General features: G+C 36.0%; 2 protein-coding genes across 2 annotated transcripts in view; one reads left to right on the plus strand and one right to left on the minus strand.

Moving 5' to 3' along the window:
• LOC137407696 (uncharacterized) overlaps positions 1-7,347 on the minus strand; it is a 17,365-nt gene extending 10,018 nt beyond the window's left edge. The window contains exons 1-4 of the mRNA XM_068094351.1: positions 6,932-7,347; positions 4,424-4,586; positions 2,731-2,816; positions 725-823 (exon numbers count right to left, since the gene is read on the minus strand). Coding sequence (XP_067950452.1) covers positions 725-823; positions 2,731-2,816; positions 4,424-4,586; positions 6,932-6,974 — 391 coding nt within the window. The 5' untranslated portion in view covers positions 6,975-7,347. The remainder of the gene's footprint in view (positions 1-724; positions 824-2,730; positions 2,817-4,423; positions 4,587-6,931) is intronic.
• Positions 7,348-7,602: 255 nt separating this feature from the next.
• Positions 7,603-11,852, plus strand: LOC137398533 (UPAR/Ly6 domain-containing protein crok-like). Its single transcript, XM_068084659.1, has 3 exons — positions 7,603-7,730; positions 10,794-10,925; positions 11,120-11,852. The coding sequence occupies exons 1-3, from the start codon at positions 7,670-7,672 to the stop codon at positions 11,377-11,379; spliced, it is 453 nt and encodes a 150-aa protein (XP_067940760.1). The 5' UTR covers positions 7,603-7,669; the 3' UTR covers positions 11,380-11,852.
• The last annotated feature ends 3,448 nt before the right edge of the window (positions 11,853-15,300 follow it).

A 15,300-nucleotide genomic window follows, 5' to 3' on the forward strand; every position in this document is an offset into this window, starting at 1 on the left:
CAGATGGGAAACTAAACTAAAAATTGCAAGCAAATTTAAACCTGCCTCCCATACCTTATGTTTAAAGAAAATAACGATAAACAGCCACAGGAAATACTTGATGACAGCGTTTGAGCTGCTCACCTAAACTACTGTGCTTTGATGAGAACTGACAGATGTGTTTACAACATGTGTATAGGTGGATATCAAATCAAGGGGAAGTTTTCCTGTGAGTTTCATTGGAGAACGATTATGCAAAAATTATCATTAAGTCAAGGTGATGGATAAGTTTGTCCGCTAGAGTCGATGAACAATTACTGGCCAGCGCAATTAATTAGGACACAAATGAACTATGGCTTTTGCAAGAAAAGTTAACAAGTTATAAAAAACAGACATTTAATAGGGAAATCTAGAAATAATGACTCATAGCCGGTGCCCAAGTTGATTGAATCGTTAGGCTAGCTAGAAGCTGGCCATAAGAACGTACATTTATGGCTAATGTTTCCCAGCTGAGATTGATTTTGTAGCCTCTTCAATGTCTTGCTAAAGGTTAATCAAGTCAATTACTGGATTGTTGTGCATTTCCGTGCTCTGTGAATGTTTGAATACGTTCTCTCATAAAAAATAGATTGGTACGAGCTCTGCCAGCCATGTATTGCTTGAGTCTAGCCAATTGTAATAAAATCTATGCATTACTTTTTACATCCCTAGCTATGATAATAAAAATTTTATTTGACCAGCCTACCTCGGACTAAGGTTTTTAGCCTTTCGTTTGCGCCGACCCCACGCTGGTTACACAGAGTATCCATGTCAACTGGGTTTTCAAAATTATCACAGATTTGCCCTAAAAGAGAAATATTCAATCAATACATACCGGAGCTGGAAATTGTATCAGGACAGCCCTTTCTAATAGGATAAGGCTGGGGCTGCTATAAACACATGGCATTATCCAACAGGTGTCATTTACTGCAGCTCCTAAAGCTTGTTGCTGTGACTGTCATGGCTGCCAAGCAGCAGGCAGACCAAACCGGAGGGTTTTTGCAAGTACTTTTTTAGTAAATAGAAAAACTTCATTTTCGTGCAACACCAGAGCCAAGACACTGAGTGGCTAGTGTAGCGACTATCTCTTTGCTACTGACAAGCCCCTGTCCAGGCAGCTGTGATGTTTCTAAAATAGTTGGCTCCAAGTGCTAGAAAGATTGAACTCTCACTTTGTCCACCTGTCATTGCATGACTGCCTGCAACTATTTTAAAAGCGCATAGATGAATTGTTATTAAAAAGTACACAACACCTTCCGCATCAGCAAAAGGATAGACCAACTGATTGCTGTGGCTTACGATAAGCGCTACCACCAGACATAACCGCGGTAGCTTAGCATTCCCGCTAGACCACAGATTGACCATTATTTTAGTAAGAAAGATTGTGGTTCCACGGCCACAGTTATTGTATTCGCAGGCCAATGAAGCCTAGGCTTAAGATATTAATTTCGGAAAATAGACAACTTGTTGGCAGAAATAAAAGGTAGCTAACAAGCAGTCTGGACAATTCCTTCAAGAGAAACAGAAAATAAAACAGTGAACATATGAGACTTTGGAGGTCTTTGTTTGAAATCGGCAAGAAGTATAATAACTATATACAAAAAAATAGCGCAGAGCGAAAGGTAAAAAGATGCGATTCGATAAGATTAGAGATCAAGTGTAATACGACAGTAATCTGCCCGCTCTCAACTGCTGGCTAAGGGAACAAAGCTTTCAAAAGTCGTATACAATTGTAGTAAATAACAGCAAACAATGAAGATATAAAACAAACATGCAAACATATGGGTAGCTCTTTTCAAGATGTTACGACAAGCGCTGAAAAAACAACAGAATGAGAGCGGCAACTACGGACAATCAGAGCTTCGCTAGTTTCTATCTCAAAGCATTTTCTGACAGAAAAGGAAACGTACACTTACAATCATCGGAGCATGTTGTTCACCATGATAAATGACTGCTAAGATGTTAGTTGTGAAAATTTGTACACCGATGGTTATACGGCCATTGGCCATTCGGTAGGAGCTGTTTGGGATTATCAAGCAAAACATTATGGGCACTACCAGACCAGATATCTGGCATATCTGGTCAGGTGTAGTTTGGAACAGAAGACACTAATTGCTACCAGAGACACTGTTTAATAAGAACAGTGAAAATTGCTGTTATTCGATTACCCTTTTCATCAAGCTCAAACGTGAGATTACTGCAAATCTCCAAATAACAAAGATTATTCCTTTTTGCCATATATCAACTAATGAAACCACATATTACATAAAAATTTGAACGCTCAAAAGAAGCTCCTTCCGCAATTGTTTGTTTTTGTAGGAAATTCCTGAAGGATCCTTGGATGAATGAAATCAATAATATTCCAGTATTTCAACTGTCAAACTGTTGCAAGCGATATAATGTTTCTTATAATGTAATACAAATTATATTATTTTATTGGAATCTAAAACTAAAAATGCAAATGTCTGATCACGAAGTGATGATTAGATATAAAATTGTTAATAAATAAACGGAAGCCATGACTAGCGGTGTGACAAGAGGCTAGGACTTAGGCTATGGGCTGGACATGTCTTTAGTACACTGGTGATCCTAAAATCTGATTTCTTGTTGCATCTTTGCCTAAATGCGTCTTTGAGGACATAACAATCGAACAATTCCAATGAGTAAAATCTTGTCGCCCGAAACCACAATAAATATAATATACAATCTTACCTTCTTTGTATTGGATAACATTAACATGTCTCGGGGTAAATATCATACATGTGTAGCAGGTTGTTGGTTGTCCCAAACGAATAAACCTGAAAGATAAATATCCCCAACAGTTCTCTGTGTGTTCTTTGCTCCTATGAGCAATAAATTCACTCCGCAAATCATAAAATAATAAGAGCAGCAACAGCGCTCGCTAAATATATATTATAGTAATCTATTCAATATATTTCAAATATTTATTTATGCTACAAGCTAAATAAAAGTTTGGATGTTATCTAAAAATAGTGTAAGCTACGTGTCATCTAAGGATTTATAAAAAAAATCAAATAGAACAGAACAGAAATAAAGAATAAAAGTTCTGTTTACTTCTACTTCCTACCGAAGATGAGCAGTTGACTTGAGTAAGCAGTAAGTTGTATTAGACTGGCTGTACCTGTGATAACGAAATTTTAGTCAAAATATCCCATAACTCTTTCGCTGTCATGACATCATCCCATAAAAACTTACTAAAAAAATGTCTGTTAGATTTTTGTTTTACAATTCCAGCTGATGCCAAATACATGACAGTTAAAATTGCCAATGAAAGGTGATTTTATTCAGCTAATCCAAGTGGGCCGTGTTGCGATTGTTATGGAGTTAACATTGATACTCCGTTGGCCAGCACAACCCTTTGTAGGTGGCATAAAACTTGCACCAACATCTGGTTGAAATAGCAGTGAGGCGAGCTGTAAAACCTATTAAACTATTGAACATTTAAAAGGCATTGATGAAGTAGTACTACGAGCTGCTTAGTAGAGATTTAGCGAAGCTAGTTGGAAGGATATAAAGTCAAAGATAATTCAATAACCAGGCTGACGCTGTCAGGTGAATGTTGGCGAGAGTATCCTTAAACTCTTTGACTGACGTGAGTCGACTGGCAGCGACCGAAGGAAAATTTACAGCCGGGGGTCAACTCGATGAATAAGTCAGCGCGGGATACCTATGGCACAGCTAAGGATCTGTGAATCAGTGCAATCACATTCTACTACGTCAACAAAGCCTTGACATAAAATATTTCCAGATGACTTTGTCTCACAAAGCCATTCCCTCGAAGCTGCTGCTTATAATTGTGGCAGACGGACTTCCTGAAATATTTTCAGTTGCAGCAGAACTAAATATGAGGAGCTTTCAAGTGAAGAATATTGTTTTGAAAGCAAAGTTTGGTGATTTTTATTAAAGGATTTGACAAATGTCGCAGGTCTGCGTTGCTCACAACAAAAACTGCTCGTATAAACAAGTAAGTTATGTCCAACCAACTGCTACTATGACACTCAGAAATCAAACTATGCCGAGTTGAAGCCGTCTGTCACAAAGATTGACCAATAACAGCAACATCACATACGTCATTTGTTAGAACTCTTTCATGACCAATTCATCAGCAAACACTTTAATTTGCTAAAACTAATTTTTGAAAGAAAACTCATGTAAAGCAGTCAGTAAACTCATGTAAGCAGTAAGTACTATTGGATGTTCAGCAATGATTCTATTGACTAACCCTGAAGGTAAACAAATTCCCCTTTACGCAGCGCTGCTGTAAGTAATAGAAGTCGCTTGCCAACATTTGTTAAAAGATATTCAACAACAAAAATCGCAATCACATGTCGCAAAAGCTCGAGTAAATTTGTTTGAATAGCACAGATATTGCTGCAGTACATACCCTGGTTTACTGAGGAGGTATTTTGAGATACCTTCGGATCTTACACATTTGCCGGTAGTGTTTATACTATCACTGGTAATCTCAAGCGTTTTGACAGATGTGTAATCCTGATATCGCCAGAGACCGTGCCAGTGGGCTGGGAACCGACAATCATCTCCAGCGACTGAAATGGGTAAATTATCAAAAATGTATGAATACAATTAACGAGTGCCAATAGTTTACTGTGAGGGCCAGAAAGGGGGTCCTACACTTTTAAAAGCTCATTATATAACAGAACAGTTGGCAAGACATGGAGCTGTCTGCCAGAAACTGTTGGCAAGACCACAATGGAGCACTCTGAACAAATATATAAAAATCTGTGTTAATGACAGCTGGCAGCAGGAACAGGAATTCTAATTGTTCTCATGACAACAATACTGGCTGTCAAATAACAAAACTACGATTTGATGAAAGTTAGGCAAATATTATGATGATGCCGGGTGCCAGTTCTCACTCTCCTTCAACAGGAAACAGTGAGTAATGTCTATTATAGAGCAAGCAGTAACCTAATTGATTTACTGCCTCTAACAGTGATTGACTGCTACGAGCGGCTCAGGTTCTTTTCTCAACAACTGCCTCTTCCATTACATTGATTAAACAAGATGTTATAAATTCCACAGACATGTAACTCGTATCCTCAAAGAGCTGCCAGCCCAACAGACTACATTTACGGCTACATTTATGTTTCCTGCAGCACGTCGAAACTTGATATCAGTTGGACCATCGCTCTTCAGCGCTTAAGTTTGCTTTGCAGCGTGCTATAGAATACGCAGTCGACATTATGTGTTTAGACTCGAGGTATCGAGTATATTAAAGCATTCCGTCCAACGACTCTCTATTTAACAATTTACTTGGTAGCTGGTCCGGTCGTGACGCTTTGAAAGGAATTGTCAATCGTCGCTTGTGTCATTAATGAGACAATGGCCCACAGCAGTTACCTTTAATCATAGTTGGTCATGACATAGACAATGATGGTGAAGCACCAGTCAAGGATATTCTTTGTAACATAAAAATGGTGGAAAATGAAAGTGACGTGGTTTACGCATACTAACGACTAACTCGGAAAGAGAGTAGATTAAATGAAACGATGATGCACATATGATGTGGCTACCTATAGCTAATATAAGATACTCCCAGGAGGGACGATAGAGTGGCTTGTTGAGGCAACAAACAGACTAATGCAAATGGTTATATTACAAAAGCTTCTCTCAGATCAACCCATAGGAGCTTTAGTAAATACTACATGTAGGCTCCTATCTGGACGCTCAGCAGGGTAGCAAAGGAAACTGTTTTTATTTCTCTTATCAGCTCCTTAACTCTGGTGAACTTGATTTTTTTCTTTTTACACATACTAGTGTACATGCTAGTGTACATACATGCTCGTAAACAGAGTTAATATTTGTTTATTTCAGTCTTTGAGAGAAGCAAGATAAATACTTGATGTTTATTCATAAACGCGCCAAAGAAGGTGAGATTAATTGATTGTCATAAAGCATTTTACAACATTCCCTCATCAAATACCTGAGGAGAGAGCAAACAGCTAAATGAAGAGGCGATCTATCATAATTGAAAAGAAATACAATTAGAAGCCTTTTGTTCAGTGCAACAGAAAATCGTATCAAATTCCTAGCGTTTGACAAACAAGCAGTCAACTCCTTAACATAGCAGAGTGCTGTAACAGCCTATTCTATACTCTTTTGGGTTTTAGGCGAATGCTCGCAGGCAATGAGGTTTGTTTGTCATTAGAGAGCATGCTTTGGGTTGGCTGTCAGCTAAACATTCGTTGATTACGCTAATCATAGTTGACATTTTGAAAAAACCGCTGAACTAATTACCGTCAGCCTATTGTTCTCTCAAGTTAACTAGCAGCCCTAATTTGTAACAAATTGGAAATAGCCATGAGAGTATTTTTCAATACAGATGTGAACTTCACCGGGCAACTAAATAATTTTGCTCAACTTTTCTAGAAAAACAATAAATTGTAAGATATGAGCTACAATATGGCACACAGAATTGTAGTATCAAAGTACATAGACGTAATCATTGCTTTTTGTCCTGAGGTCTTATAGCAACATGTCGCTGATGAGACAGAAAAGTTGTAACCTTTCAATGGGTTGTTCACCGATGCATAAACAAAGGACACAGCTTGACAAACAGCATAAACTCCAGGATCAATATTTTCTTGTGAACTTCAGGATATGTGAAACATCATGAATGCAAAGGATAAATTAACACGGCTAGCTTGAGGAATAACCTAACAATCTGGTAAGTTAGCACAAAGTAACAGGTTTGTAAAAGTCTATTAGCATGGAATATAACTATTAGCATAGAATATAACTAACCTAAGATTGTTTCAGTAACTGACAATATTTAATTCTTTTCTCAAGACAAATTCTAGTTCGTGTGTCAACAGCTCATAGATATCGAATAACTGCAATGGCAAGAAAGGTAAGCTCATGTTGTACTTACTTATAAGTATGCTGTATCCCAGAATATAAATAATTGCTTTCATTATCTTTGATGTTGTTGAATCTTTGAGAAGGCTTATAAAGTTCCTCTATTAGAATGCTCGATTTCTTTAGAAATGAGACGCATACCCAAAAGGAATTTGCTCGATTTTTTGTGCATCAGCTGAAATTTAATTGTAAAAAAACTAATTGTCACAAGCTCTTATTTTGACTGATATAGTTCGTTAAACCCAGCTGACTGTCCACTTCTTAATGTTCCTGTAACCACAAAAGCTGATGTCGTTTGCAGCTAGCTATATGACGATAATATTGATGCAAAACCAAAATATGTCGTTCCGTTCCGTAAATAAACAAACGTTGTTGATAAAGCTACACTTCCTTTTAAGCTTGCAGCTACTTCCTATTTAATCTACCACAAGCGCGTCCACAATTATTTATGAATCTCTCCTTTTCATTGATCTGACCAGACTCAACCACGATAACAATGAAGCGAAACCGCTCCGCGTTCGCATGATGTTATGGTTTACGAGCCAATAAGAATTAGCTTGATGCTAGTTGTCTACCAATCCGATATTTGGTTTTCGTTTTTGAACAAATCGTTGCGCTAGAGTTTCATCTACGAAGTTGTTCTGTTCGCCTTTCTTGATGTTTTATAGCAAGATATTTCACACTAACATCGTGGTGAAGCCCTCTAACCCGATCAGTTTAGGGGCGCGCTTGCAGTTGAAAAGGAAACAAGATGGACTCTCGAGCGATATGTTTGCTTTCACTAATCGTTGTTGGATTTTCAATTCATATAGGTAAATCATTGCGGAAAATTATGTTATTGAAATATTTTTTTAGATGTGTATTGTATTAACAACATAAACTAGAGAATTTAGCTAACATTAGTAGGCTCTTGGAAGCCGTATCCTATATTCGTATAATATCACCACAAACCGAAAAAACTGACCTACTTAACTTCTAATGATATCTTATATTAACTGTATCTTAGTTGTGGTATCAGTGATATTCTATGCACGTACTGCAAATATGTGGTCTGAAACTACAAAGGTTCTACAGTAAAATATGTAGGGTTGGGCTTTTATGGGAAACACAGTCCGATACTGACATGCCGAATCGGCTTTGTTTTATCTTTATTTTGTCATATCGACGGTTTTTAACCAGTATAGCTAAAGTATAGTTTTTCAAGTTTACTTTTTGTAATGACTTTCTTTTCAAATATCCCATGCGAGGTAAAGAATCTGTCAAAATGTTAAAGTTAGAATAACTCTCGTCTAGTTATTACTGGATGCTTGTTTCTTTATATCCACACTCCCATAACACTCACTCTCTCTAATAACACCCTATCTCAAACTAAGGTGAATAATCAGCGAAGGTTTGCAAAAATTAGCTGACATTCGGTTTGTGAAAGAAATTATTTTGTTGTGCATGGCGAGGCAACACAGAGAAAAGTTAGTGCTTGCGATGTTAGAATTTATTTGCTAGCAATTGGCAAATTGCTAGCAAATAATGCTATTCATGCATTGAAATGCTGTTCATGTGTTTAAAAGTCTCTCGAAGTACAAGAATATGATGCTATAATAATTAGTGGGTATTTATCAATGCCTTGAAAGCTGTCATGCATTTAATAGCTAGCAAGAGTTTCACTTGATTAAAGAAATCTTAGGCCTACATCACTAATGTCGAAGGCACATATTGCAATCGTCCACTGATATGAATTATTTAAAAATTAGCCCTATTTTATTTGCTTCCCTTTGCATTTAGCAGTGGTAAATGTACTGTAGTAGTTTTGCGTGTATTTTGTTAAAATAATACATGTTATTCTTAGAGTAGTGAACAATATTTTAAACTAATTTTTTTTCGTAGTTCAAAAAACTCAACAGATCCTGTGAATTTTAGCAATTTGTTAAGCTTTAAAAATGGATCATTCGTAGTTGGGTTTCCAACAAATAACCATCTCGTAGGTTTCGGAAAGCATTAAACTTTTACTTCAGTAATTTGCTGATGTAATAATTAGATTGCAACCGAGTTAGAGAATGACTGTTTATTGTTAGTTTCACTTTTTGTGTTACTACAGAAGTGTACATACAAATTGTCTTGTTGGCTTATATCTAAGTGGTTATATACGCGGTACTATGATCTTAGTAAAACTTTTATTCAATTGAATTCACTTATTTTCTTTCCTTGTACATAGCTCTGGAAATAGGTCAAAGTTTCTCAAATAATTGAAGTTTGATACTTATTGTTCCGCCATATACCCAGTTGACTTGATATAAATATTACTAATGGAAAATGTTAAGCAATGTGAATTGGGAATATATCATTCAAGGATAACGCAATAGCATCACCAACAGCTTTTCTTCAGCCATATACTTGGACGAAAACTCAGTTTATATGGCAACATATGCTTTTCGCACTGAGATGGTGCGTCTTGGACATAATTCATCTCCAAGCCATTTGTGCTACTGCGTTTAGAGCAGGCAATTAGTAAAACTATTTTTCATTGTGTTTTAGGATTCTACTAGCAGGCATTATATGGCTGCGTCATCAAATTGCCAGTGTTTGAAAGAATGAAACTGCCCTTTCACTTTCTCATAATGCGTGGTGTTTTTAGAAATAGCTTTTGAAAAAGTCACCGGGAAACGTTCATAGTATCATTGGCTAGTTGCAACATAGAAGGAAGGTAAAAGATTGCAACATTTGGCCTTAAATAGATTTATACTGCTAGTAAATAGAAGCATATGTATCGGAATTGAATAGGTTATGAAAAAGCTGAAGGTTAAGTTATTATTTAAACTTCAAAGTTCACAGATGTAATGGACGCATCTGGTTATATGTGTTGTGGAGCAGACATACTCGTGGCTTGAATTGAACATTTGAATTTCAAGTTTAGCGGCAGCCAAAATACAATGATTACTAAAGAATACACATTTTGTCACTCGCTATGATGACAGCAATACTCTGGTAAACCGGTATACAGTTATTCCATTGGAAGTATGTTTAACATTAATCTTCAAAATTTGTTATATAAATCTTTTGCAAACTCGATCAAAACTTGCAGGTGTCTTGATGCAATCTATAAATAAGACGTAATACTGGGGTCCATACAGCTATTTGGATCATTCACGATAAAATGTTCAACCTTACAAGTCATGCTTTGGTTTTAATTTTATAATGATAATAGCTTTTAGTAGATCTTGGAAATTTTAAAGTTTTGACTCTACTAGTAATCAACATTTCAAGGAGTTTTGAAGAAATTCAGAAAGAATTGCTTTTGAAAAGCTAGAAATTCATACATTTTATGCCAAAACCATCTCATGGTGAACCCCATTGGTGACAGATAGTTTCTTTCAACAAGATGAATAGATGGGATCTTTCAATCTTGCCAAGTTTTTTGTTTGATAAATGTAGGTGTTCATTTTTTTATATTAAACTTATAATAGAACACCATTAATTTTTATTAACAATTGTAACTGCGCAAATGCAGGAATCTACCGGCAACCATTTATATTTCTTCCAGTATGAACTGAACTCTGAGCTTTCTAGGATAACAAAGTTTGTGCCTACTGAAATAGTAAGTGGAGCGGATAGAGCATATTATATTGGTGCCTCTCATGTATGCTTGCAAACTCTCACTTCTATTTCTTATATGGCAATCTAAACATATATTGCTATATAACATGTAATATTCTCAGTCGGTATGGCATATAAACTTCATATACTGTGGCATATTATTGACACGTCAGTTCATATTAGGTCTAGTACCATCAGTCCATCACAACTAACCATAGTTTGATTGACGTTTTACATTAGAGGTTTGATTTTCTTTAATTCATATGAAATGAACTTACTATTGACAGCCTACAGTATACAGTGCTACCAGTGTAACTCCTATGATGACCCTGGATGCGCTGACTTCTTCGACAACAAGACATATGTTATACATGCCTGTCCTGAGGATGCCAAATATTGCAGAAAAGTGGTCCAACAGGGTTGGTCGTGTTTTTATATATCCGTTGTAGCTAGCATACATGCAGTGTTCAGCTCAGCAGTCTTCGTTGTAGTTACTAAACTCATAGGCCTCTGATCTTTTCTGGTAGACTATTTTTAGAGTTGTCAGGCAGCAGTTGTTCATTCCTGTTGTAGCCTGTCACAGACGAATGACAATATTGTCTCCCTTTTTTAGCCTATTATGAAGGCGAATGGCATATGAGATTCATTCGGCAATGCGCTAAGGAGGGTGAGTTAGACGCGACAAATCCAAGGCAGGACTGGAGTTGCTATGACAAGTTAGGAACATATAGGGTCAAGGTCAAATATTGTCATTGTAGGGTGGATGGGTGTAATAGTGCTCCGACTCTTTCTTCAAAGACAATACTCCTCGGTCTACCATTTCTATTGGCCATCTTTTCGCATATAGATATAAGGGGCCTTTTACCTGTCTGAGCAGCATATGCTTTGTTCTCACACGTACACGCATGTCATATTATGACATGCGCTGCGAAATATGCGTTACATTGTGAATTCTTCACATTTCAATGAACATGGTGCATTATTTGTACAGATATATTGGTACTTGGCTCTAGACTGAGAGAAGAGTTTTCGGTGTACAATCCATTTTCATTGGCAAGATGAGATATTTTATAGTTTTATTCTTCCACATTCCATTCTTGTGTATAATTATTTTTATATAATGTTTGCACTGATTGATTTTATCTCTAAAACAACATTCCATTTTGTATGTATGCCTCAGAGGACGTTCCATTTGCGAATGCTTAATTAGCACACTTTATCATCAGATGTGGCTTCAATTTTACTTTTGTACTATTGCTAGTATCTTTGAACAATTCAGGATTTATGTGTATTCTACCAGCCGTTGTATGTGCTATACATTGGCAGAAATATACGGTATACTATTAGCCATCGTTTTAACTTTTCAACTTAAGAGTTTTAACAATTGCTGAGAAGCAGATTAAACTAGAAAGTGATCAAGTAGACCAATATATCAGTAATTCATACATTTGTCATAGCTGACTTGCTATTTCTCTCTGGTTCTCAAGTTTTAAACTGTTCTGTACTAATAGCTAACTATAAGTCTTCAATATCTGGAGATAGGACCAGTGCTGTAGCCATGTTGTATTCCATTGAAATAATCATTTTATGGAAAGGCGTATTTAAAATTGTTCGATCTATATAAAGTATGCAAAAAAATTTACTACTAGTAATTCACTGAGGAAAGGTGAAAAACCATGACAGCCAATTTTGAAAAAGCATTAACGAAGTTGACCGCAAAAGTAGAATTTAATTACACAAGTCTGCAGATGCAAATACTTCAGGTCATGCTACATTTTAATTGTTTTGTCATTAAAAATTTAAATATGATTCTGTTGAGAAATCAAAGGAACTTCGGCCTGCACATTTGTTTTCTTAAGTAATAAATCCTAATAAATTCCTAAAGTGATAGTTGTCCACTTTTGTTGTTCTGCAAATTGGAAGAGGAAATAACTCCTTGATCACCGTCCCAAATAGCTCCATGTTATGATTTAATATAAAGAATCGAGCTAGGTCAATGTACACACGATGAGCTAGCGAACTAGAGTTATTTTGCATAGGATGTAAGGAACCATTATGCCCGGTGTTAATATACATGTTACTTGTAGTTGTTTATTTTTGGTTGTTACAAACGAAGAGTTTGTATCATATGCTAGTATATCGTTTCAGTTTTAATCCAAAGAAATAGAAAGGGTCTCAAAGTGTATATCAAATGTTTGTTGAACATTCACATATTGGCTAAAAGTTTCGTTTCACTTACACATTTTGATAAAATTTCATGTTTCCGTTTTTATTAAAAAAAAACTAACTTTTGAGGTTGAATTGACAATGCTAAAACAATGTTATAAAATTTTAAAACTATGATTATACAATATTCGCGTGATAAAATTTTAAAGAAGCTATACATGAGTTAGCTCTGTCTATTACTTATTGTGTAGCTGCGTTTCGTGATTGGTATGCATGGATATTTGTTAGAAAGTTGTGAGCGAGATCTACTCATGTCTAAATGCTTGAAGTCAAAAGGAAGTTTTGCATAACTGTGAACATAGCAGAGTTTCATTCGTATTTGCTCTATATTTCTTAGTTAACTAAAATTGCAATGAAAAAAGTTACAATGTAACAACATATAACAAGTAGCCTACAATTCAGTAAAAATATTCTTCATTTTTTACTGCTTTGCTGTTTATTTGGTTATATGCTGAGCTGTACATTACAATGTTGTATGACAGATGTTGTTGGGTAGGCGTTTAGCATGTTATTGTATGTTTGTGAACAACGGCCCACTTTTTCTATGGTGCTTATTCCACTTGCGTAAATTCACATGATTTGTAGAGTTACATCTTCTGTCTGTAGACGGTTAAAAAAATTCCAAGCTCATTTCTGTAGATTGTTAAAATTGGCAAGCTTACTGGTTAATAAAATTGGTCTGTCTTTATATATTCTCTCAATTTTTTTGCCTTTTTTTTAGTTTACGCATCTTGGTAAATTCTTGTTGGAAAAACTTACTGCTCATATGCAGACTTCTAGCTTTTCAGGTCTGGTGAATGTTGTAGTTATCACGCTTTTATGATCAGCTCGGTGCAGTTTTGACTATGAATTACTAATGAAATAAGTACACTGTTCTTTGCATGTTGCTATATCATTTTTGCACCGCTCCACATTAGCACTATTTGAAGTCATCTTCTCGTTACATCACACTTGTTCAATTTTGTTTGGCTCCCCAATCAGCTTTGTTGCGCTTTTCAACATGTTTGATGGTATTGTGACAGATAAAATCTCGTGCTGCTGCTGCTTGCTACTCCCACATTGTTATTGTTGCATTCTTAGGTAGTCTTGGATTAAGACAACACTGATATGTACTCTGAGTATCTTTTGTGCTTTCCAACAATTAATGCTTCAGGGCAAAAAGATAAAAAAGGGCACATTAGGGCCTTTCTCTGGTCATGCTCCACTCACCTATTTTAATATTATACCGTTTACTATTTATATGTTTGTGTACTTACATAGACAAAATCTCCCTTCATTTTTAGACAATATATATAATGTTGGTGTAATCAGCAAACTGGATTTCACTCATACTAGTTCATGCTCGATAAGGGTCATGGTCATTTTGAATCTCACTCTCACAGCAGCTCATTGGTCTGTTGGAGCCAGCGTTGATAGGATTGTAATGAGTTGCATCTGGTTTACGGCAAAAGTCTACAAGTTTTCGTTATCTAAGGTGACTTATGCGCTATAGTCAGTAAGCTCTGCAAAAATCAGGGCGTCGAAGAAATGAATATGTATTTCACTCAGTAGAAGATTAGTTGCGCTATAAGGGATCACAATACCAGCAGCTGCAGAAAGCGAGCTTAAATAACAGCCAGAGTTCTCTGTCCTTACTGCAAATGGTAGAATGCTGCCCAGCTTACACAGTAGTACCATGTTGCTTAACAAGCTATTATAATTTATCCAGTTTGTAAAAAGTTGTAGAGTCGGAGTTGCTTGCTTTCTGTGAAGCGCCACTAATCCTAATAAGTTACAGAAATTATATCTCTTAGATTCTATCAGAATATCTCATACTAACTCAATGTAAACGTTATAACAATATTTTTGCTGTAACGAAATTAAGACTTAAAATTGAGACTTTACAACAAAGAGTTTTTAACAAAATTATTTTTGTTAAAAACAAAATATAGTTTTTGCTGTTTTGCTTTAGTTGTATTTTATCAATGAGTGATGTTTTAATCCGAATCTACAAGGATCTGGGGGAAATTCCCATCTCATGAACAAGTGTGTGTACAACTCAGCTGTTATTGACCTGTTGAGCTAGACTACTACAATGACAGACAGTTCACGCTGTACGTTGCGTTTAACTCTGTTAAAGTTGCGGTGACATGTATGCCATTGAAAAGTTATGATCACATATATGCATACAGTAGCATTGCAGGGCCTTATTGTGACAACTTAATCTTAGCATTAGTCTAAACACTATGTATAGTTTGTATAGGTCAAGGTTAACAAAGGTACAATAGTATGGGAAAGTTAGTCGATGCTAAATATTTGTGGTTGTATCACACAACCGCGTATGCCAGTTTATGCAGTAGTGAGAACTGGTAGATTGAAGATAAATTTGTTGGGCAGCTGCAGTCAACATGTTTTCTTACTTGCTGAAGCCACTTCTATATTCTATATTGACAAGAGTCTAGAATACTTGAGAGCAAAATTAAAACTACGTATAATATTCTCCCGCAGAAAGAACTTTTTTACAACGTTTTAGCTTTTAAATATTAACACCTGCTGGTGTATGCCTACTTATATAGTGTTACTACTTGC

This window comes from Watersipora subatra, chromosome 1 (genome assembly GCF_963576615.1).
Source record: "Watersipora subatra chromosome 1, tzWatSuba1.1, whole genome shotgun sequence".
NCBI lineage: Eukaryota > Metazoa > Bryozoa > Gymnolaemata > Cheilostomatida > Watersiporidae > Watersipora > Watersipora subatra.

Bases quoted from the DNA above. Each gene is read 5' to 3' on its own strand.
- LOC137398533 (XM_068084659.1), top strand. From the start codon at position 7,670: ATGGACTCTCGAGCGATATGTTTGCTTTCACTAATCGTTGTTGGATTT. The intron at 7,731-10,793 runs GTAAATCATTGC...TACTATTGACAG, and splicing joins TGGATTTTCAATTCATATAG to CCTACAGTATACAGTGCTAC. The intron at 10,926-11,119 runs GTTGGTCGTGTT...TCCCTTTTTTAG, and splicing joins CAGAAAAGTGGTCCAACAGG to CCTATTATGAAGGCGAATGG.